A 25,451-nucleotide genomic window follows, 5' to 3' on the forward strand; every position below is an offset into this window, starting at 1 on the left:
GCCGAAAGCCCATGGCTTCTAAGTACAAAGTTGGTGGTAGAATACTAATGTAGTGGAATACTATACAGCAGTGAAAAATGAATCTGTCTCAACTATACTTATCAACACAGATGAATTCCATAAAGTGTTGATCAACAACAACAAAAACAACAACAGAAAAAAAGCAGGTTTCGGGATAATTCCTATGGTATGACAGCATTTATATAATATTTTAAAATGTACAACACAATGCCATATATTGTTCACAGATATTTATATCTGTAACAAATAAATGCATACAATAAATAATAGCAGTAAAATAAGAACAAGTGCACATAATACATGAGAATGCTAAATGCCACATTCAGGGCAGTAGTCCATTCCCAGGGGGTGGAGAAGGAGATGGAGAATGTTATGGGGGAGGAAAGGCAGGGGCTTCAACTGTATCAGGAATATTCTATTCTTTAAGATGAAGGTGCACATATGTGGGTATTTGCTGCGTTAGCCTTTAACTTTTTTTGATTGACTGAAATATATCAAAATGTGTTAGTAAGTGACAGAACAATATATGCCATGTGATAACTTTGTAAATGTTCAGACAGATAGAAAATGACATATGTGTTCATGATGGCTGGCAGGATGCTGTGTGAGCTCTGCGTTTTACTGGCATGATTTCATTTTACTGTCTAACAACTCCAAAAGACAAAACTGATGAAATCCCACCTTACAGATGAGAACAGTGAGCCCCGGAGGAGGGGAGCAGCTGTCCAGGGTCTTCCCGGCAGTAACGGTGAGCTAAGTCCAGAACACAAACAGTTCTGACTCCCAATCTCACACTCCTAAGTGCTATTTTGCCTTTTAAAGTAAAAATATGTAACAGTTTTTATATCAATACATTTTATTTAGAGACGAAACAAGACTTGGCGGGGTGCAGTGGCTCACGCCTATCATCCCAGCACTTTGGGAGGCCAAGGCACATGGATCACTTGAGCTCAGGAGTTCAAGACCAGCCTGGTCAACATGGTGCAACCCTGTCTCTACTAAAAATACAGAAAAAAATTAGCCAGGCATATTGGCTCATGCCTGTAACCCTAACTGTTCTGGAGATTGAAATGGGAGGATCACTTAAACCCAGGAGGTGGAGGTTGCAGTGAGCTGAGATTGCACCGCTGCACTCCAGCCTGGATGACAGAACAGAACTCCATAGAAAAAAAAAAAAAACCCTAACAACGGTTTAAACAAGATTACAATTAACACTGATACCCTGTAGAAAGCAGGATTGGTGAACAGAACGTGGGAGAGAAATGCTTGTATTTTTTATTTCTTACCTCCCACGTATTTCCATAGGAAAAAAAAAAAAACCCTAACAATGGTTTAAACAAGATTACAATTAACACGGATACCCTGTAGAAAGCAGGATTGGTGAACAGAACGTGGGAGAGAAATGCTTGTATTTTTTATTTCTTACCTCTCAGGTATTCTTGAATTTTTTGAATAAACTATTTCACAGGAAATAATTATTTGAAGATGTGGGAAAGAGGAAAAGTGCACGGGAAACAATGTCAGAAAGTGTCTAACTCTACCCCAGTTTTCTCTCTATGATCTTGAACAGGTCACTTCCCCTGTAGGAACCTTTTTTTTTTTTTCACCTGTAAAATGGGAAAAACAAGATGTCAACTTTACAGTATTGTTTGGAGAGCGGAATGAGAGCGTAAGAGGGAATGAACTCTGTGGAGTATAAATCGCCACTTGAATAGCAGTGTTGTTAGCATGGGCATACAGGCAGAGGGTTGCAACTGACTGATAGGGAAGGCCCCTGCTGCCCGCTAGGCCACCACCACCTCTGCCTTTTGTTCCAGAAGGTCTTCTCAAAGTGCAAATGGGATCAACACTATGAATCTATCCTTCCAAGTGGACCTCGGGGTGCTAGTAGCTGTTGCCTGGCCCAGTGACGAGCATGTCATAAGTCCTGAATGAATGAATGAATGAATGAATGAATGAATGAATGAATGATAAATGGATGAATGAAGTGATTATCAAACGTGCCCGAGACAGGGAAACTCAGCTCTCGCTAAATCCAACTTCTTTATTTATAAAATAGAGATTAAGCTAAGATCTTGTCCGACCCTAAAATTCAATGATACAAGCAACACAAAACTGATCAATTCCAGGAATTGGAAAGGAAGACTTTCTCAGTCCTGAGGGCAGCGCTAGATCACGTCTGTGTTGTGTTCACTGTGATTAACCCAGTGGTCTTCAACCAGAAGCAACCGTGCCACCCAGGGAAACATCTGGCAGTGTTTGGAATCATTTTTGGTTGTCACAACTGGACAGAGGATGGGAGGGTAGGGCATGCAGGTTGGGGGAGGTTTGCTGCTGGTATCTAGTGGGTAGAAGCTAGGGGTGCTGCTCCATTTCCTACAATGCACAGAGCAGCCCCTTGTCACCCAGCAAAAATGATCAAGCCTAGATATCGAAGGCATAAAAGTAACTGGCAGTACAGCTGATTCTATGCCTTCATCAGTCCAGATGTTCCTGGCTTTGTTTTTAATTTTGTTTGATGTGCTCTGCTGTGGTTTTTCAAGCCTCAAACAGCCTTGTTCTTTCACTGCTACTGAAGTGCTGTGTTGACTCTGGACAACTGCTTCCCCTCTTTGAACCTCACACTCGTTTGCTGGGCAGTTTGTAACCATGATCTCCAGGAGCCTTTGGATCTTTAAGATGTGATATTTGTTTTCGGTTTTGTCCCCGTTGGGGCCAAACAAACTACCAAGGCAGGTTGGGCGAGTCTTTGTATTGTGGAGTCTGAAGTATAAGAAATAACCACTGGATTGGGTATTAATGAGGATTAGAATAGTGACTAGCATTTCTGCAGTACCTTTTACCGAAAATACATCCATTGATTCACCTGCCAGTCCTGCGTCCTAAAGGTAGTCACTGTACATAGTGCCATGAGGGAAAAATGGTGGTCATCTCCACCAGGAAACTGCATTCCAGAGAGGCTCAGTGACTCAGTCTGTGAAGTGCTTCTGTGGTTACAACCATGTGTGTGCATTCCTAGACCTCTCAATCACCAGGGGCTAGAGACAGCGTCTTAAAGTCAGCTCGTTCTGTAAATATTTATTTCATTTAAGAAAGTCTTTTAAGTACTTATTATACATATTTTGGAAAATGCCAAAAAGTAGGAAGGAGAAAATACACCCAGAGGCCCCCAGGGCCTCCATCTTAGCGCCATTCTTCAAGTCAAAACATGATTCTCTGCATTGCAATTTGTTTTACTTGGTTGCTTCTAGTCATTTTCACACATACCATAGAATTTTATATCTCGTTCTTTTCACTGAACATTATAGCAGTAGCATCTCCCAGCTCTCGTTTCTTCACTCACATCACCTTGTGCCTGCACGATGATGTGTCACGCTACTGCTTGGAATTCTGTGCCTCTCCCAGGCGTTCTGCTGCGGCTGGGGATTTAAGATACAAACCTTCAGCTTCAGAGCTTGTGCTTTTTCTTTCTTTCTTTTTCTTTTTTTTTGAGATGGAATTTTTGCTCTGTTGCCCAAGCTGCAGTGCAGTAAGTGGCTCAGTGACACCTCCACCTTCTGGGTTCAAGCGATTCTCCCACCTCAGCTTCCCAAGTAGCTGGGATTACAGGCACCTGCCACCACACCTGACTAATGTTTGTATTTTTAGTAGAGATGGGATTTCACAATGTTGGCCAGGCTGGTCTTCAACTCCTGACCTCAAGTGATCTGCCTGCCTCAGCCTCCCAAAGTGCTGGGATTACAGGTGTAATCCACCACACCTGGCCGAGCTTGTGCCTTTTTTTTTTTTTTTTTTTCACTTTAATGGGATGTTCCTAGTTTAATCTCCTATCTCCCCATCAAAGTTAGAAAAATGGGAGAGAAAGAGAGATACACTGCCTCCCCAACTTGGATGGCAGAACAAATGTTCAACTGCCTTCGACGTGGCATGGCTCTGTCCCTGGGGGGAAAAGCAACATCAGCGTGCATTTAAGGAAAGCGCCATTTCTTCTGTTCGATCTCTGTAGTGGATTATCAGCGTGTGTCTGTTTTCCTGACTCCTTGAGGGCAGGGGCCGTATCTTAGAATGTTCAGTCTCTTGTGTCGAGTGTCAACCGTAGGAGAAAGTGAACACCCAACACTTTGATTGATTGATTTACCGCATTTGAGTAGAGCTCCGTATGTACATAATAAAGGAAGAATCAGATAAATGTGACTATCATGTTTGAAAATTTTAAATGTCTGAAAAAAAATGAGTTAATTTAACTCAGTGGTCATCGGACACCAAGAAAAACAAGGCTATTGGAGCAAGTTATAAAGTTGCTGGATACGGAGTTTTGTCCCCATGACGTAATTCTTCTCTATCTGGACATCATCATGGGGGTATTCTGATTGCTCCAGTTTCCTGCTGAGGCCCTGAAGTACAATTTTCGCTAATTCCCAATGGGACTTGGTTTTGCACGGCACTAATCTGGCCAACATCCTGGCTAAGAATGAGGCCTGTGGGCTGCCTATGTTGCAGACCACAGATGCATATCATCTGTGTTGGACTTGGCCTTAAGTTTGGAGCCAGCTAGCAAGATCCAAGCCTGTGTATGATTAAGGAAAAGGGCATGGTAGGGACTGAGAGATGAATTTATCTGGTGGATACAAAACTCTCCTTGATGGTCAGGTTTTCAGTGGGAAAAGGCTGACTCCGGACCCAGCTGGGTTTCCTTCCTAAAGTGCTTTATAGCTGCTGTGGTTAGCACCCTTGTACCCTGGGGGACCCAGAGAGTAAGAACAGCAGCTGTGAAGAGGGAGCCAATTAGGGAATCTGTTTTCTTGCATTTCCTTCTGTTCCTTTGACTGTATTTGGGTCTTGGAGGACTGGGATTGCTAGAGGAGATCACAAGCCTTGAAAGAGTCAAAGAGTCACCACCTGCTGCACAAACCCATACTTTGTTTCCTGCTACCTGCGTCCTCAGGCACTTAGAAGACAAAACAGATGAGGAACACGTAGTAAGTCAGGTGGGTTCACATGTTCCCAAACTTCCCTGTTAACCCTGATAATAAAAGTCACCAGAGGACTTTTTCAATCATCAGCTTCCCAAGACCCAGCCCTGGAGATTCAGATGTGCTGGGTCTGAATTCTGCAGGGGTGGGGTTGGAGATTAGAAAAACACTCTAGCCCACCCAACAGAGACAAACAAAATGAGGGGGAAAGGGAAGAGGCTGATTTAAACTGAGGAGGAGGATGCCAAATGACACCAATATCCCATATTTCTTAAGAGAGCTAGTAGCATGGTCTTTGGGGTCAGAAAAACTGAGATTTGAAACCCAGCTTTGCTGTGTGACCTCAAAATTGATTTAACATCCCAAAACCTCACTTTGATCATTCAGAAAATAGGAACAATAATTTCTGCCTGATAAGGTTGAGAAAGAATTAAAAACGAGGCAATGGATGCAAAGCCCTCTTCATCACTCAACAAAGCAATCAAAACTAAAACATTATAAATATCACTGTTATTTTGGATAAGGTGAATTGATGTGCTTTTGGTCACCTCCTTGTGTGCAGATGACACAATGTGTGCTCCCAATCATGCTCTCTCTCTCCCTCTCTCTCTGTCTGTCTCTCTCTCTCTCATTCCTGCTTATAATCAAGGGGTAATGTTTGTAAAAGAGCTGGCTGGCCAGATAATCCAAAAAAATAAATAAATAAATAAAACTCCCTGTTGGGATTCAGCAGTTACCTTCCCCAATTTAGCAGGGTTAACAAATGGCTCTAAGAACAATTGTCAATTCCCTGGTCATTTCAAAAACCCAACAATGTCTGAGCTAGAAAGGCTCTTCCATCATATGCAGGCTGGCTGCCCCTTTGACACATAGAGGAGATGGAGAGAAGAGGAGACCCGTGCAGAGTCATGCTAGTGAATAGTGGCCAAGATAGGACACCACCCAGGTCCCCCAGCTCCTGGTTGTATCCAAGTACTTTGTGTTGTACCACAGCTGGGTCTTGGAAGCTGGGTGTCCTGACCCCTCCCCTCCCCCTGTCTTTTTGTCCCTTCCCCCTCTTTTCACTCCACTGTCTACAAAGATGGTCAACATCAATCATTTTAGAAAAGCAACAGTGAGCATAAAAGCCATTGCTTTGGGGCAGATCCACGTCTGGTCTAATCCAACAAGGTAGATAGAATTATATTATACATTATACAGAAGAGGCTGCTGAACCTCAGTAAGTTTCAAGGACTTGCCCAGACTCACTCAGCTTGTAACTGTAACTGGCAGGATTTGAACCCTAACTCTGAAGCTTCACTACTCCCCACCTTAGACTAGGAAATCTGCCTGATGCCTGAATGACCTTGACCTGCCCTAATACCATCCACTCACGCAGCTCCCAGATACCCACTCCTGGCCCAGCATCACTGGCGGCCTGGAAGGAACACTGGCTGGTAATCAATGTTACACAACAGGAACATTTGTTGATGCCAGTTGCAAACTGTTGCAGTCTATATAGATTAAGCCACTGCCGCCAACTCCATGAAAGTAAATGAGCCTCTCCAACGACTGCTGAAATAAATTTAAATGACAGCACTGGAGGGCCTAGAGACTGTAGCTGAGCGAGTGTCTCTCTGCAGAAAATCGACAAGGACAGCTATCAGTCTGAGGGCCTTTGTCCCCGTGATGTAATTCCTCTCTATCTAGACATCATCACGGGGATGTTCTGATTGCTCCAGTTTCCTGCCGAGGGGCTGTGATTGCAATGACAAGAGTAAAAACCGTGACGGCAGCTGGCATTTGCTAAGCACTCACTACGGGTGAGGCGCTGTCCTAAGTGCTTTGCACACATCAACTCGCTGAATGATGGCAACCCCAGGAAACAGGAAATGATAGCCCCATTTGACAGCTGAGGGAACTGAGGCTCGGAGAGTGAAGTCGTTAACCAGCAATTGGCAGAACTGGGTCTTTAAAAAGCAAACAATGCTGGTTTCCAGCACCATTCTTCCAGATAGCCGCCTGGGCCAGCCCTTCTTTAAAATGACTAAATGGTTTTACCTTCAAGACAAAAATAAATCGTAAGGATGGGGACCGAGGTGGGAGGATCACTTGATTCCAGGAGTTTGCAACCAGCCGTCGTGAGATCCGTCTCAAGAAAAAACAAAATGAATTACAAGAAGTTTGCAAGGTATACAAGGCCCTCCAGGGCCTGGCCCCTGTCTCCCTATCATACCAGCTTTATCCCCCGTACCCTCCACTTGTGCTCCAAAACCCCTTCCTATTCTTTTGTGCCCACCTCTGCCCAGCCTCCAAACCTCCGTGGGTCTTCACACAGGCCTCTGTTCTGAATCTGCCTCGTGATTCTGAATCCTAAAATATTTCCGTGTCTCCCACAAGGTCACTCTTACACTCTTTCAGTTTAAAATTTACTTCCCCCAACCCCGCTTTTACACTGTTGGTGGGAATATAAATTAATTCAACCATTGTGGAAGACGGTGCTGAGATTCCTCAGATATCTAGAACCAGAAATACCATTTGACCCAGCAATCCCATTACTGGGTATATACCCAAAAGAATATAAATCATTCTATTACAAAGGTACACGTATGCCCATGTTCATTGCTGCACTATTCACAATAGCAAAGATGTGGAATCAACCCAATGCCCATCAATGATAGACTGGGTAAAGAAAATGTGGCACATGTACACCGTGGAATACTATGCAGCCATAAAGACAAACAAAATCATGTCCTTTGCAGGGACATGGATGGAGCTGGAAGACGTTATCCCTAGCAAACTAAGGCAGGAACAGAAAACCAAACACCACATGTTCTCACTTACAAGTGGGAGCTGAACAATGAGAACACATGGACACAGGGAGGGGAATAGCACACACTGGGGCCTGTTGGGGGTTGGGGCGGGGGAAAGGAGAGCATTAGTAAAAATAGGTAATGCATGCTGGGCTTCATAACTAGGCAATGGGTTGATGGGTGCAGCAAACCACCATGGCACATGTTTACCTATGTAACAAACCTGCACATCCTGCGCATGTGCCCCAGAACTTAAAATTAAAACTTGAATTAAAAAAAAACTTTGCTCCCCCTAACAAGCCCAGCCAGAGCACACAGCTTGGAAAAGAGAGTGTGGCCTGGTGTCCATCTCCACTCATCCTCTTAGCCGCCGCATGTCTTTGTACAGGGAGCAATCTGCCCAACTGTACACAGCAGGCCTGTCCTGCAGACGGGGTTAGGGGCCTGTCTTCTCTGTCCTCCTAGCACACAAGCTTTTCTCTTTCCAAGCATTCATCATATCAAATATGATTGTGTCTACTTTCCCATCCCCCTTCCCAGTACATATACAACCAGGCAGTGAGACCCCTGTGCTTTTTGTTTCTATACTCCTAATGCTTAACTCAGTCCTGGCATGATCAAGCCCAAGTCTTCAGGAAAAAGAAGGAAGGAAGGAAGTGGAGGAATGAGGGAAGGAAATGAAGGAGGAAGGAAGAAAGAAAAATGGAAGAAGAAAGGAAGGAGGGAGGAAGGGAGGGAGGGAAGAAGAAAAGAAAGAAAGAAAGAAAAAGAAAGAAAGAGAGAGAGAGAAAGAAAGAAAGAAAGAAAGAAAGAAAGAAAGAAAGAAAGAAAGAAAGAAAGAAAGAAAGAAAGAAAGAAAGAAAGAAAGAAAGAAAGAAAGAAGAGTAAGGAGGAAGAAGGAAGGAAGAAAGAAAGAAAAGAGGAAGGAGGAAGAAGGAAGGAAGGAAGGAGAGAGAGGGAGGGTAGGAAGGAGAGAGAGGGAGGGTAGGAGGAAAAGAAGGAAGAAAGAAGAGGAAGAGGGTGAGAGGGAAGGAGGAGAAAAAAGAAATGAAGGGAGGGACAGAGAAAGGAAGAGTTGGTTTAGAGGCCAGCCTGACGAGCCTTGGGCACCGCCCTTAGGAGGGCCATCCTCAGAGTCTGACAGCAGGTGAAGGTCCTAAATCTCCCCAAACTAATTGGTGTCTTTTCTCCTCTTCCAAGACGCTCTTCCCGAGGGTCCTTACCTCCTGCCCTCAGGAGCCCTGGAGAGAGGCAGTCCTGGCAAAGAGCACCCCGAAGAGAGACTGGTAACTGCACCCCCCAGTTCCTCACAGTCCGGGGAAGTGCTGGGAGAGCTGGAGCTGGATGGGACCGTACCCTCTGCACATCACGACACCCCAGCCCTGTCACCGCTGCTTCCAGAGGAGGCCCGTCCCAAGCACGCCTTGCCCCCCAAGAAGAAACCGCCTTCGCTCAAGCAGGTGAACTCCGCCAGGAAGCAGCTGAGGCCCAAGGCCACCTCTGCAGCCACTGTCCAAAGGGCGGGGTCCCAGCCAGCGTCCCAGGGCCTGGGTCTCCTCTCCTCCTCCACGGAGAAGCCTGGCCCACCGGGGGACCCGGACCCTATCGTGGCCTCCGAGGAAGCATCAGAAGTGCCCCTCTGGCTGGACAGAAAGGAGAGTGCAGTCCCCACAACACCCGCACCCCTGCAAATCTCCCCCTTCACTTCGCAGCCCTATATGGCCCACACGCTCCCCCAGAGGTCAGAACCTGGGGAACCTGGGCCTGACATGGCCCAGGAGGCCCCACAAGAGGACACCAGCCCCATGGCCCTGATGGACAAAGGTGAGAATGAGCTGACTGGGTCAGCCTCAGAAGAGAGCCAGGAGACTACTACCTCCACCATTATCACCACCACGGTCATCACCACCGAGCAGGCACCAGGTATGGAGCCCCCAACTTCTGAAGCCCTCCTGAAACAGCCATGAGGCACTCACTATGCTCAGGGCATGGAGGTAGAGGAAGCTCAAGAAGCCCAAGCCCCACCATCAGTTACCATCTATTGAGCACTGACTATGAGTTTCGCCCTGTGGCTCAGAATTAACAGCCTCATTTCATTTGTTTGTTGTTGTTTTGGGAGGTTGTTTTAGCAACAGGGTCTTGATCTGTCACCCAGGCTGGAGTGCCATGGCACGATCATAGCTCACTGCAGCCTCAAACTCCCGTGCTCAAGTGATCCTCTTGCCTCCGCCTCTTTAGTAGCTGGGACTACAAGCATGCACCATGATGTCCAGCTAATTTTTTTTTTTTTGTAGAAAGGGGGTCTTGCTTGTTGTCCAGGCTGGGGAACTCCTGGGCTCAAGCAATCCTCCCACCTCAGCCTCCCAAAGCACTGGGACTACAGGCATGAGCCAGGACACTCAGCCAACATCCCCATTTTAAAGATGAAACAACTGAAACCCTGAGACCCCCAAACAACCTGCCAAAGGTCACACAGCTAATGAGCAAGATTCAGAATCTTTTCATCTGGGAACAGAATTCTTCATTTAACCTGCTTCAAAGCCACTAGCCTTTTCAAAGTACATTACCTTTAGCATCGCATGTGTTTTCTAGACTTGACAAAATGCGCTTCTGTGCTCCAGTCTTCTCTACCATCTTTAAAATGGGAGAGGGACCCCCAGTTGTCAAGCATACACGGGTTTTGGACAAGTGCAGTGTGGCCATCCTCCTAAGCATGTGAGCTCTGGGTCCAAATCCTGCTTGCTGTTTGAGCTTGGCCCCTCTCTGAGCTTTTGTTTACTTCCCTGTAAAATGGGGATGAAATATTATCCGTCCCTATGAGAATGAGTGGGGTCACCCCTGTTGACTGGCTAAAATGGTGCCTAGCAGGATATAGTAAGCGATCATTCCCATCAATTATTGCTATTTTTATTATCATGTCGATTCTGGAGCTGACGAATTAACAGCAGAAGGACAGATGGGAACAGCAAAATGCAGGTTCCCCTAAAGCCCCCATTCCACCCCACAGCCCATGGTTGAGCTTACATCCAAGTTGTCTTTGGTGTCCTAATTAAAGTCCTTCCTTCCAGCTCTCTGCAGTGTGAGCTTCTCCAATCCTGAGGGGTACATTGACTCCAGCGACTACCCACCGCTGCCCCTCAACAACTTTCTGGAGTGCACATACAACGTGACAGTCTACACTGGCTATGGGGTGGAGCTCCAGGTAACCCCAGGAGGGTATCTCACAAGAGGCAGCCTCTTCTAGCAGGAAGTCTCAGGAGGATTGCATGAGTCAGGCTTACCAGTTTGGTTCCGTCTTTGCTAGACCAGGCCAACTTTAGCTGGGTTTTGGCAAATGAGTAGGAGTTCTTAACTCAATGCCTCGCTAAAATATCTTGGTAGGGATGGAGGGGACATGCTGACAAATTCTGAGGCATTTCCCAGAAGGAAAATCCCTTGATACTCTGCTTATCTCTCTCTCTGTCTCTCTCTCTCTCTCTCTCTCTGTCACACACACACACACACACACACACACACACACACACACACACACACAGAAGCTCCACCAGATTCATTTGATTCTTGCTTGCTTGCTTGCTTGTTTCTCTCTCTTTCTTTTTCTCTTTCTCTTTCTTGCTTGCTTGCTTGCTTGCGTTCTTGCTTCTTTCTCTTTCTCTTTCTCCTTCTTTCTTTCTTGCTTGCTTGCTTGCTTGTTTGCTTGCTTTCCTTCATTTTCTGGTTATTAGAACATTTTATTCTTAAACTTTTGCCCACACAGTAAGAGAGGAAAAGCAGGATGGCATAATGCTCAAACATCTGGGTTTTAAGTCCTACCTCTTCCAGTTAAAACTGCGTGACTTTGAGCAAGGAGATTCACCTCTCTGAGCCTCAGTTTCCCCATCAATAAAATAGGAATAACGTTACTGCTTTTTAAAATTTGAGGGAGCAGAAAATATGACAATGCAGAGAGCATTTGGCCACAGTCCAGCAGAGAGAGAGAGAGGAGAGAGAGAGATCATTTGGCCAGAGCCCAGCAGAAATCGCGACCATGCAGTGCATGTTATCCGTTATCTTCAGTATGCTAATCACCCTGAATATGTTCCTTTTTCTCATGGGAAATAAAAAGCCGTCAAAAGTTTCTGAGCTGGGGCAGGTGTATGACCTTACCTTAGGAAGGGTTTTTGTTTTTGTTTTTGTTTCCACAAAAATAAAAGGTAGGCCCCTCAGCAGTAGAACCTGTAGTCTTTGCAGACCCCAGAGCTTTGCACAGTGTGTGGCACACTGTCGGTGCTTAATAATTGTTCATGGAATTAAAATAAACTGGAGAAAATCTGCAGTCCAGATGATTCTAGTGCTTAATGAACCCTTTCCTCCATGTCATGAAGAGTATTGGACCCACTATGTGTCCAACACTGTGTGGAGCCTTTTACCAGGCACAGTATTCATTCATTCATTGAGCAATTACTATGCGCCAGGCAAAGCTGTTGATACAGGAGAATATATTGATATAAAAAACTGATGCAATGCCTGCCCTAAAAGAGAAATACATAGGATGCCATTTAATAGGGACTCTAGTTGGTGTCTACAGAGGTTGTTGTGGAATCACAGCAAAGGGACAGGCAAACTCCTTGGCAATCAGGGAAGGTCTCATAGATGAGGGCAATTTTAATGGGGCTTTGGTGAATGAGTAGGAGTTCATCCAAGAGAAAAGAGGATAAGATATAAGGCCTGAAGGAAGAAGAGCTTGTGGGTAAGGCCTGCCCTGTTTAGAGGAGAGGCAGAGAAACTAAAATTCCAAACCCTACTCATAAAAGCATAAGTCTTCAAATTGGGCATGGAAACCTGACTAAAGTCTCCCTTACACACACACATGCACATACCATTTGTTCAGCCTCCCTGCATACAACTAAAGTATCTCCCTTCTTTCTTCTCAAATCCCGCAGTGTAAATGGCAAAGCAAGCGCCTGATCCTTTGAGGTAGAGGTTGATTGTCCTGCAGTTGTAGCCACCATTTGGGAGGATAAGAAAGTGGGCCAGAGAGTGCCCTAGAAATGAGGACTCCACCCCTCACTTACCAATTTATGCAGAAAATGGAAGAACATATTCAATCTTTTTGTAATATTTTCTGAGCACCTAATATGTGCCAGGTACTATTCTAGGCACTGGAAACATGGAACAGCATGGAGAAATCCCTATCCTTGGAGAGTATACATTCTGGTGGAATGCCTCTCCCGGCTCCCTGGAGATTGGACCTCAAGCACAAGCTGATCCAAATGCTGCCTCCACTTACCAGCTCCAGGATAATGTATCCCACCCGCTAGCATCCAGGGCCTCTGCCAAAGACCCCTCTTACAGGACACAACAATGGGGGCCTCACATTGCAAGTCCCTTGCAATGCCTCTGCCTTGCAGTTTGGTTTCACTCTATCCCCTTGGATTCTGGGGAAATTAGAGGGACCTTGATGTTCCCAGGGCTCCTGTGGGTTGGGTATGGGGTCCAGCGGTCCCATTGACCAGGGGCTATCAGTGCCTGGGCCACTTTTCAGTGACATCTTTGCAACCTCAGAGGGCTCTGTCTCAAACACAACTCAGAGTGTGTCTCTGTCTGCTTCTGCCTGTTCCCAGGTGAAGAGTGTGAACCTGTCCGAGGGGGAACTGCTGTCCATCCGCGGGGTGGATGGCCCCACCCTGACCGTCCTGGCCAACCAGACACTCCTGGTGGAGGGTCAGGTAATCCGAAGCCCCACCAACACCATCTCTGTCTACTTCCGGACCTTCCAGGACGACGGCCTTGGGACCTTCCAGCTACACTACCAGGGTAGGATCAGGCCAAGGCTGATGAGCCTCAGTTTCCCTCTGGAGAAAAGGATTTTAAAACTTTTTGTGCCAGGGGCCTCTCTGACAGTTTGGTAAAACCCACAAACCCCTTCTCACAATAATGTTTTTTAAAGTATAAAATAAAATATATACAAGTTTAAAGAAAACAGTATTACTGAATTGCAGTTATCAAAATACTGTTATAATCTATGATGCCATAATCTATGTGCTTTTTATTAATTCATTAAACAATATCTTCTAGTAGTTCTTATAATTGTTGACATTTCAAAGTACTAAGGAGCATAAGAAATATGCTGAGATATCCGTTATGATGTGAAAAATATCTGTGGTTTCTCTTGGTGTCAAAGTCACAGGTTCTACTACAATGTTGCAGTTTGTTGTCAGGAAATAGCACAGCTAAGGTAGAGGCTAATGAAAATAAGCATGTAACTTCCCTTCATTCAAGTTGGCAGACCCTGATTTCAATACGTAGATCCCCTGTGTGTCCACAGACTCCTGATAAAGAGCCTTAACAGGATCCTTCTCTCTTTTCTTCTTCCTCTACTGTTTTTCCTTTTGGTCTGTTCCTAAGTCTCCTCTGTTTTGCTCTCTGTTCATTCCTCTCTTCTCTTACTTCCTTTCTCCTTCCTTCTTTTCTCCTCCCTCTTTTCTTGTGTGTTTCTTCATTTCCTCCTCTCTTTCTCTTCCTTTCCACCCTCTATTTTCCCTCCCTTCTCTCTCTCTCTCCTTTCCTAGTCCCCCTTTTTCTTCCTCTTTTCTTCCCCTCTCCCTCCACCCCATTTCCTCCTGCGCAGTTCCCATGATTTCAGGTCTCCTTTGCCTCACCCAGGAACTTTCCCTTGGATACTTACCAACTGCTGAAATATCTGAATGGAAAGTGGATTTGTGAACCATGCAACCAGATATTGAGAGTCATCATGTTTTGTATCAAATCATCCAGACATTTCAAAACAATAACTCTTTTCAACTTTTCTCTCACCTGTTTCTGAAACAGGTGGATGACTGTATAGGGGAGTGTCCACTTCATCACAGCCTTTCAATATGGATACTTCCCTTTGCTGTTGTTGTGAATTTAAAAGCAACAACAAAAAGGAATTTGAATTGTGAACGTGAATGTACTCCTTCTAATCAGTACTGAGAATACAGATATTCTATGCTGCAGCAGAAGTCAGACTATGGTCTAGGGTGAAGAAGCTAGGATGAATTTGACATCCTCTTGTGAAAACTGAAGAATTCAATATGGCCCCATGCACCCTTTTACTACCCCCATCTACTGACTGCGAAGGAGGCTCTTTCTCTGTGTTATCTCATTTAATCCCTTCCACTACCTGTAAGGTGGAGGCACTAAGTCCTTGTCTCAAGGTGACATCATTTGTAATTGATAGAGTAAGAATGTAAACTAACATTGGTTTTCCCTCCAAAGCCCAAGCTCTTGTCTCACAGGCCAGTAGTTCTCAAGCTTTCATATCCTTGGGCATTTCCCAAAGACCTGGTTCAAGCATCTGCATTTTTAACAAGCACCCAAGATGTGCATGCAGGTGGGACTAAACTTCCTGGGTGGTCTTGCCCCTCCCAGTCCCAGAGAGAAGGCCATTTTGTGTCCACATAGATAGAGATAGGCTCAAAGGAGGTATGGAAACTCGTTTTTCATCCCAAACCCGCTGTCTCTGGTTAGGCAAGGTGGCAATTTTTAAGCCCCAAGAAAGTGCTAACCTGGCAGCTTCAGCACGATATGATCAAAGAGAGTCACAAAAATAGCGTTCTCTGGAGCTCTGGAGTCCCCAGGGGCCTCATCTTCTCTCCCCAGCACAAATTGGCTCCCGGGATGTGGGTCAGGTTCTTGATCTCCCGCTCCGAGTAGTGACTGAGTCTGCCTCTGCATTTCTTCCCAGCCTTCATGCTGAGCTGCAACTTTCCCCGCCGGCCTGACTCTGGGGATGTCACGGTGATGGACCTGCACTCAGGTGGGGTGGCCCACTTTCACTGCCACCTGGGCTATGAGCTCCAGGGCGCTAAGATGCTGACGTGCATCAATGCCTCCAAGCCACACTGGAGCAGCCAGGAGCCCATCTGCTCAGGTATGCTCCAGTCTCAGCCGGACCAAACCTGATGGTCCAGCTAAGAGGGGAAAGACCAACCTGTAGAACATCACGAGTGACCTCAGGGAATGGCTTTCAGCCAAGGGGAAGAAACTGCTCCAAATATAGATGACTATTGCTATTTATTTAGTTTTTTGTATTGGAGCAAAATACACATAATATGAAATTTAACACTGGAGACATTTTAGTATGTTCACACTACTGTGCAACCATCACTACTATCTAGCTCTGAAACATCTTTAACGCCCCAAATGGAAACACTGTACTGAAAGCAGTCACTCCCCACCCCTCCTTCCTCCCCACACTCCCCGGCAACCATCCATCTGCATTCTGTCTCCGTGGGTTTATCTACTGTGGGTATTTTATGTAAATGGAATCATATAATATGTGACTTTTATGTCTGACTTCTTTCACTTAGCACTTAGCACTGTGTTTTCAAGGTTCATGCATGTTGTAGCATGTATCAGTACTTCATTTCTTTTTATGGCTGAATAATATTCCATTGTATGGATGTGCCACATTTTGTCGATCTGTTTATTCATTAGTAGACATTTGAGTTGTTTCTACTTTTCAGCTATTAGGAACAATGCTGCTATGAATACTTGTACGCAAGTTTTTTGTGTGGATATGGTTTTCATTTCTCTTAGATATATACTTGAGAGTGGGATTGCTGGGTCTTATGGTCATTGTAGGGATAACTTTTTGAGGAACCATCAAATGATTTTCCACGGCAGCTGCACCATTTTACTTCCCCCCAGCAATGTGAGGGTACCAGTTTCTCCACATCCTTGCCCACACATGTTATTTTCCACGTCATTGTTTTTATTATAGCCATCCTTATGGGTATGAAGGGATCTCGTGGTGTTAATTTCCATTTCCCTGATGATTAATGATGTCAAGCATCTTTTCACGTGTGTGTTTGGCCATTTGTAGATCTTCTTGGGGGAAATGTCTAGTCAAGTCCTTTGCCCATTTTTTATCAGGTTGTTTGTCTTTTTATTGTTGAGTTGTAAGCATTCATTATATATTCTGATCACTAGACCCTTATCAGTGGTTTGCAAATATTTTCTCCCATTTCATGGGTTGTCTTTTCATTTCTTAACAGTGTTATTTGATGCACAAAGCTTTTACATTAAAAAATTAAATAATTTTTTTCTTTTCTTTCATGTGCTTTGAGTGTAACTACTGCCATTTTTCAAGCCCAGCCAATGTGTGTTGTGCACCATGCCAGCAGCTGCATTTAATCCTCACAGCAATCCCATAGGATGGGAGCCATTATCCCCATTTTACAGATGAGGCTCGTGGAGATGAAGTCACTTACTCAGTCACCACACAGAAATTTTGTTTGTTTGTTTGTTGTGGTGGTGGTTTTTTTTTTTTTTTTTTTTGAGATGGAGTCTCTCTCTGTAGCCCAGGCTGCAGTGCAGTGGCATGATCTCCACTCACTGCAAGCTCCGCCTCCCGGGTTCACGCCATTCTCCTGCCTCCCGAGCAGGTGGGACTACAGGCACCCATCACCACGCCCGGCTAATTTTTTGTATTTTTACTAGAGATGGGGTTTCACTGTGTTAGCCAGGGTGCTCTCGATCTCTTGACCTCGTGATCCACCCACCTCGGCCTCCCAAAGTGCTGGGATTACAGGCGTGAGCCACCACGCCCAGCCCAGAAATTGTTGAAGGTAGGCTGCTGAGGCAGTCTGATGCCCTCTAGTAAAGAGAAGTAGGCCTGCTGAGCCAGCTGATAGAATCTGAGACTTCAAGGACAGATGGAATTTTAAGCACCTGTTGGGCATTGTTTGTCATTCAGAGGCTTTCCTGTCTATGTACTCATTCAACAAACATCCATTGAGCACTCACTGTGTGGTAGGCATTGCACCTGTTGCTAGAGCTATTGCAGGAACCCTGACCCAGTTCCTGCTGTCACAGAGTTTCTAGTCAAGGTGAGGCTGTAGTGTGTAAATGAGTAAACAAGGATGCAAACATGCTGGTAACAGATTGTGTTAAGGACCAGGAAAGAAATTCACAGGGTGGAATGATGCCGAATGAGGACAGAGAAGACACCAGTGATTGTGAGAGGCGTTGCAATGGAGAAAACGTGTGCAGGAAGAAGATGTGATAGAGGACCTCACCTGGGAGGAGGACAGTGATGAGCGAAGGGTCAAGGAAGGATTACCTGATGACACGCCAAGATTTGGAAGTTGAGTGGGAAATAGACTGAGGGTGGAAAATGGCCAGGGGGGGAGGGGATCATTCCAGGCAGATGCACTAGCATATGCTAAGGTTCAGAGGTGGGAAGGAACTCAATGAGTTTGAGAGAGCAAATAAATACATAAGATCAATCTGGCTAAAGTGCAGAGAAAATATCAGGACAGGAGGCTGGGGCAGTGGTCAGAAACTGTACTGCTCAAGGTCTTGAGAAGACAGGTGGACTAGGCAGGAGATATCTGGAAAAATGTAAGCATAAGGGTGATCATTCTGACTTCTATTTGGCAAAAATGATTGAGGGTGGTCAGAGTGCATCCATGGAAGTCAAGATGGACAATATCTACTATTTCACTTGAACTCAGGGAGATAAGATTACCACTTTCATAGGAAAAGAGAATGAGGCTTAGAGAGATGAAGTAACATACTTGAAGTGGCAGAACTTAGTCCAGAACCCTTCTCTCCTGAGCTCTTCCCCTTACAGCTTCCTTACTCAAAGTGTGCTCCTCAGACTAGCAAAATTATTAGAAATGCATAATCCTGAGCTCCATGCAAAACCAAATGAATCAAAATGTTCACTTTAACATGTCCCTTGGGTGACTCATGTGCACATTACACCTGGAGAAGCACTGGTCTGTACCACACTATCCCTGTACCAGTAGGCACAGCCTTGGTCATCTTCAGCTCTCAAGAGAACAAAACCCTTTCAGAATTCTCGAAAGTCCTGATGGTGGTTGAGACAGCATAGGTTGCCCTGCCACCTACTATGTGCCAGGCTAGGAGCCGTGTGTGAAGACAATATTGGAAATAATAAAACATAATTCCCACCCTCCAGTTATTCATAGCCAAGTGGAGCTCAAAAAGCAAATGAGAGTTAATGATGAATTCCGAGATTTAATTGTTACAGTATTGTTCCCCCAAGGCCCTCCAGAATTTTTCTTTCTTTTTTTTAAACAAAGATAAAAATCCAAACCATAGGGCAGTTGGTTTCCACGCCTCTCTCACATTAATTTTTATCTATGTGTGAAATCAGGGAGGAATTAAGCTTCAATTTGTACTAAGAAAGATGGATGGGAAGGCACGGCTGGCAAATTGAAGCCAAACAGAGCCATCAGTCGGCTTAATCAGGCAAAGAAGGGAAGCAGAGAAGCTGCAAACGATCAACGGCTTGGGAGGACAGATGGCCAGAGCCCCCCACCAGGGACAGTGTCCTCCATCACTCAGCTCCTGAACCACAGGGCAATAGAGCTGGCTATGCTTTGAGTGCCCACTCTGTGCCAGGAATGGCACTAAGCTCCCCGTACCCACCATTTCATTGATTTCTCACTACTGTCCTATAAGGAGGGTGGACTTATCACCATTTTACAGTGGGTAAACTCAAGTGACTTGTCTTAGATCCACAGCAGCTAACTGGCAAGGTTTGAACCTAGGGCTGGCTTATTTCACAGGACAACCTCTCCTCTAGGACAGAAGGGCAGCCTGGAGAGAGAAATGAATCTAGTTTTCTGTCTGTGGTCCTGAAAGAAGCATGGAGCTTCTTGGCAATGTCTTTGCTGTAGGTCACAACACAGTCTGGAGCGGAGAGAAGAGTTATCCACCCTTCTCTGCTACCACAAGCCCCATTCAGTCATACTATCATTCAACAAACATTTAATGGGTACCTGCTATGTATCAAGCTTTGAGCTGATACTAGAGATACAAAAAGGAAAAAATATTCATTCTTTCATTCAAGAAACATTTTATAAAGCACCCACTATATTCCATGTACCTTTCTGGATTAACAGGTTATCATAAATAAGACAGACAGCGGAGTAGCGACTTCAGTAAGAGATACTGGAGTGAGGCAGCCTGAGCTTGAATCTCAACTGCTCCACTTATTATGTGTATGTCCTTGAGGAAGTGGCGTAACACCTTGAACTTCTTTTTTCCTATTTTGCAAAATTAATGGTTGTTACTCAATAAATATTTACTGACCACATTCTACATACCAGGAGCTCTTCTGGTTGCTGGTAGTATGATGAAAGCAAGCAAACAAAAAGTGTCCCAGCTTTTGTGGAACCTACAAACACCTTAGCCATCTGTGAGATGGTTCCAAATAACCTGTCCCACTTTTGCTTCCTCTCCTATTTCTCTGAAAAGGAAGGGGGAACCAAGCGTCCTGTGCTAGGGAAGGAAATATTTTTCAAGCTCCTTTGATCCTCCTGAAAGACAGAAATGGCTCCCAATGAAACCCTGGTCGTGGTGTAGGACTTTACCCAGTCATAACCCTGGGCTATACTTCACATCCCTTCCTCCTGGACTGCCTGTGACAGTCAGTGAGAGGTGTCTGCTGCCCACCAGCTCCCCTTAGAAAATTCAAAACTGGCCAAGTGCAGCGGCTCATGCCTGTAATCCCGGCATTTTGGGAGGCCAAGGCAGGTGGATTACGAGGTCAAGGGTTTGAGACCAGCCTGGCCAAGATGGTGAAACCCCATCTCTACTGAAAATACAAAAATTAGCCGGGCGTGGTGGTGGGCACCTGTAATCCCAGCTACTCAGGAGGCTGAGGCAGGAGAATCGCTTGAACCCGGGAGGCAGAGGTTGCTGTGAGCCGAGATCATGCCACTGCACTCTAGCCTCAGCGACAGAGCAGAACTTTGTTTCAAAAAAAAAGAAAAGAAAAGTCTCAAAAAAAGAGAAAAGAAAATTCAAAACTGCTCTCCCAAATAGTACGTGAGAAAACAATTTCCTCAGAACCAAATATTTCCTAAGAATTAGAGTACAAATAAGAACACCTTCTTGCTTGTGAACTGGAAGGTGTTCTTTCCAGTGCACACATCACTTTTTAATATTTTTTATTAGATTTTTATGATAAAAGTAATAGATGATTCTGGTAAGAAATTTTTCAAGAAATAGTGAAGTGTAAGAAATAGGAACAAATCACTTTTATATTCATGGTCTCAATAGATCCTTGCAAATATCTCATTAAAATAGGTATGGCACACTATTTTCTAACTGGTTTTTTTTTGTTTGTTTCCACTTAAAAAGCAGCATCTTCCTATATGCTGAAGTATTCTTTGAGAACATGGTATTTAATTTCTGAATGGCTGGAGTGTATTTACAGTTATGCATTACTTAACGATGGGGATATGTTCTAGGAAATGCATCTCTAGGTGACGTCATCATTGCATCAACATCATAGAGTGTATGTACACGAACCTTGATGGTATAGCCTACTACACACCTAGGCTATATGGTACAGCCTATTGCTTCTCAGCTACTAACCTGTACAGCATGTTACTGTGCTGAATACTTTTAACACAATGGTGTTTGTTTATCTAAACATAGAAAAGATACAATAAAAATATAATATTAAAATCTTATGGGGCCACTATCATATATGCGCTCTGTTTTAAATTGAAATACTGTTATGTGGCACATGACGTATTTCACTAAACATCTGTGAGTGGACATTCATCTTGGTTTTTTTTTGTTTGTTTGTTTGTTATTTTTCATTCTTAGAAACAAGATATCCTCATTCCTAACTCTTGGTGCAAATCTGTAAATCTTTTCTTATTATAATTATCCAGAACCATATTTGCCAGGTCAAAGTGTTTGAGCATGTTTTCTAGGCTTTTCACTAAATCATACTCCTGAAAGGTCATAACAGTTTGCATTCTAACTAGTTATGATGAGAGTGAGCCTTTCCCATCACCCTTACCATTTCCAGATTTTATGGCTGCTTTTTATCTTGGCCAATTAGGTGGATGAAAGTAGAATACAGTTTAGATTTGCATTTCATTTTTTATTAGTGAGGCTGAATTTTTTCGTGCTTACTTAGTACTAGAAATATATTTCTTCTTTTGTGAACTGCCTGTTTATATCCTTCTTGATTGCCATTTTGTGATTAAAAGTCAGGGCACAGCCAGCACCATAGAACTGTCATTAAATAGCAGTCATTCCCTACCATGAAATACACATGTTGATGGTTCCAATTGTAGAGTGAAATCTCCTGTCAAACAGGAGAATTTCCTCCCAGGAGGACAATTCCCTTCCAAGCTTTCTCTCCCTGCCCTGTTTCTTCCCGCTCCAGGTCTCTGATGTTTCACCCTAGGCAAGGGGCAGCGGTGGGGATCAGCGGAGAGTGAAACACTCACTTCCTTCTCTCTCTCTCTCTCTCTCTCTCTCTCTCTCTCTCTCTCATTTCTCTCTCTGTCTCTCTCCTCTCTTTCTCTCTCTCTGCTCTCTCACATTGCCCACCCACCCCTTTCTGGATCCAGCTCCTTGTGGAGGGACAGTGCACAATGCCACCATCGGCCGCGTCCTCTCCCCAAGTTACCCTGGAAACACCAATGGGAGCCAATTCTGTGTCTGGACGATTGAAGCTCCAGAGGGCCAGAAGCTGCACCTGCACTTTGAGAGGCTGTCGCTGCATGACAAGGACAGGTAAAGCTCTGAAGGTCCACACCCAACTCCGTTTCCTCCCAGAATATTAGAACATGGCTTGGGGACTTGGAGTCTTGAAATGGCTGAAGTTTTGGCTCACGGAATTCAAGAAAAGAAGAGCTGGGGTGGATGGCAAATATCTTAGACACCATCAGCTTCAATGTCTTCCTTTTACAGATAAGGAAACTGGGGCATGCAGAAGGAAAGCGACCTGTCCCAGCTCATACAGCAGGCTAGGGGAAGAGGCAAAAAGGGAACTGCCCTGTTCTTTCTCTTGCACACCCCTTTTTGCAGTTGAACAAAAAGGGAGTACGTATTGATCATCTGCTCAGTACCCAGCCATATATTAGGCTCCATGGAGAATAGGAAAGAAGTAGAAAATATTAGTTTCTGGCATGATAGGAAATTGAGAAGGAAAAACTAGACGTATGCACGTGAAAGAACTAGAGAGAAGTTACCAGGCAGTATCTCAGCAAGAGTGTGTCTGTAGACTCTTAATAATATGCACAGAATCCAGCATTATACAACTTTAGTATTCTGGGATCTTATTCTAGAATATTTGGGGATCTTATTCTAGAAATTCTGGGGTCTTATTCCAGAATGTTCTGAAATATTCTGGGATCTTATTCTGGGATATTCTGGGGTCTTATTCTAGAATATTATGGGGTCTTGTTCTAGAATATTCTGGATTATTCTGCGATCTCATTCTAAGACAGTCTAGAAAACTAGGACTTTAGCTGTTTTGACTTGCTGTCGTGAATTGGGTTTCCTTGGAATCAAACATGGTGATAAGGATGTGAGAGGAAGTAGTTTACTGGGGAGCTGATCCTACTAAGCACTAGGAGGTGCATGGGAAAGTGAGATTGTGAATACTAGTTGCACTAATAATCAGGTGACTGCTGGGAAAATTGGGATTCTGTCCACTGGAGACCTCTGGGCAACTGTGTTGAGCATACCTCAGAGTGGACCTGTTGGAAGAGTGAGGGAGCTGGGGTATTTATGCACCAGCTCCCATTCATCACTGGATGAGAGATGCGATGAGGAGCACTAACTATCCCCAACATCAGCTGCCACCCTTTGAGCTGGTTGAGTTGACTGATTCTCAGAGATTTGTGGTCGGAGGCCAGCAGAAAATGTGGGAGCAGTTGACTGCTGAGGGGTAGGAGAGGGTAGGGCACTGGCAGTGTTTATTGCACTTCCAGAATGCCCCCACCTTAGAATTTTTGATCTAAGAATTCTAGTGTTTTGGCTTCTTTGATGGGTCAAACCTAGACTATCAGGTCTTTAGGTTGGAAAGACTTTTTTAAAAAAAACAAAAAGACAACTGAATAATTTTCCCATGCTTCTTGAGTCCACTTCCGTCTAGGCAGTTCAGCTTTATCCAGAACAACTGTATATCAATAAATTGCTTCTTTAAAGTGTAAGGTATCAAGCAGGGGCTCCCAAACATGGCTTTTCAGCAGCACCAGAATAATAAGCTGGGGAACTCTTTAAAAATCAGATTCCCTATCCTTTCTTCTGGAGACTCTGAAAATCCAGGCACGGGAACCCTTGGTGAAGGACCATTTCCAAATCTTAGACCTCAGATCTGCCTCTTCTGAGGGGTGCTTGAGATGAGCCAAGCTTAAGTTTATACTAGACAACAAGAATTAGCAGAGACAAAAGAATGCATCAAAATGAGTATTTTCTGCAAGTTGTTTAAATCCTGACAAGTGGGCCCCCCACTGGTACTGGTCACTAGCAAAGATCTGTATGAGTTGACACTTACCAGGGAAAAAAATACAGCTTTCAAGTGTATCAGTAGGAAAAGAAGTTTGTAGAGTTCATCAAGCTTTAAGGTCAACACACACAAAAAAACGATGAAGACACTACTCTCTGGGCCAAGAAGAAAAGAGAAATCAATTATGTCTGTCCCATGCACTTTATTGAGGGGAAATGGCTAAAATACCACAATATGTCAGTTGCAAGAACTCAGAGCTAGATAGGACTCTACAAAGGAAATAAGACTTTGACCTAAAGTCAAAATGGAAGGAGATTGGATAATGGGTCCAAAGAATACAAAAGGAGGGTATTCCAGGCATGGAGAATTGGGGGATGAGCACGAAGATGTAGAGGAAAGAATTAGTAAATGTGTTGGGGAGCTGCAGCAGAAGTTCTCACGGGAACAGGAGGAAAGAGAGCTGGGAATGTAGACTGGGGTTATATCCTGAAGGACTTTGAATGCCAGGCTACTTTTACAGGCAATAGAGAGCCATGGAAGGCTTTTTAGTAGAGGAGGAACATGAATAAAGATTGTAAGATGATTTTCCTCCAAATGAACTCTTTCTAAACTCGTCTCACAACATGCCCCATAAAAAATGACTTCTATAGTCAAGCATGTTTGGAAGACACTGTGCCCACCCTATCCTTGCCTTGAAAGGTCTTAATATGTACTAGCTAACAAAGGTACTGTTAAGTCCTGCAGGAAAAAAAAATTTAATTTTTATTTAATTCAGTATTTTGCAAATCCATTTGACCATAGACTACATAAGAATTTGAGAGAAAATACATTACTATTGCAGACATTCTAGAAAATATGATTAGAAAATTGCTGGTTTTAAAAGATTAATAGTCTATAGAGATGTTGAGATCTTGAAGCTTTCCTCCAGAGAAACCCTCTTTGCCAAAGGCTCCTGTTCTTTGAAAGAGGTGTCCCAACACACAGTCCCTAAGATACCACAGAGTCATCAGGAATCAGAAGACTATGTCAATGCCCCTTCCCACTCCTGGGATGCCCCCTGGACTTCACCACAGCCCCCATCCTTGCCTCAGCCATACTGGACATATAGCGAAAGAAACCAACTGTGGCTCCAACATTTATACATCTTAGTGACATTAGAAATTCATCTGGGCAACATAAAATAAACTATTTTTATGAGTCAGTAAAAACCTCAAAGGCTTAAAAATGTGTGTTTATGACTCCATAAAAGAAACTTATCTAATTTGTATACTGTTTTCTTCACCACTTTTGCATAATTTCTTTAAAAAACCAAGGCTGGCAAGGAGTCAAGTTCAAATAGCTTTAATAACAATAAAAATAAATACCCAACATTTTGTTTAACACATTTTATTTTTCAGGGCACTT

The 25,451-nt window shown here is 44.3% G+C and overlaps 1 protein-coding gene across 11 annotated transcripts in view; it reads left to right on the forward strand.

Moving 5' to 3' along the window:
- Positions 1–25,451, forward strand: part of LOC105495710 (seizure related 6 homolog like) — a 215,873-nt gene that overhangs the window by 115,055 nt on the left and 75,367 nt on the right. For all 11 annotated transcript variants that reach the window (XM_011765435.3, XM_011765436.3, XM_011765437.3 and 8 more), the window contains exons 2-6: positions 8,987–9,709; positions 10,855–10,988; positions 13,390–13,582; positions 15,495–15,680; positions 22,162–22,327. In XM_011765435.3, coding sequence (XP_011763737.1) covers positions 8,987–9,709; positions 10,855–10,988; positions 13,390–13,582; positions 15,495–15,680; positions 22,162–22,327 — 1,402 coding nt within the window. The remainder of the gene's footprint in view (positions 1–8,986; positions 9,710–10,854; positions 10,989–13,389; positions 13,583–15,494; positions 15,681–22,161; positions 22,328–25,451) is intronic.

Source organism: Macaca nemestrina, chromosome 15 (genome assembly GCF_043159975.1).
Source record: "Macaca nemestrina isolate mMacNem1 chromosome 15, mMacNem.hap1, whole genome shotgun sequence".
Taxonomy (NCBI): Eukaryota; Metazoa; Chordata; class Mammalia; order Primates; family Cercopithecidae; genus Macaca; species Macaca nemestrina.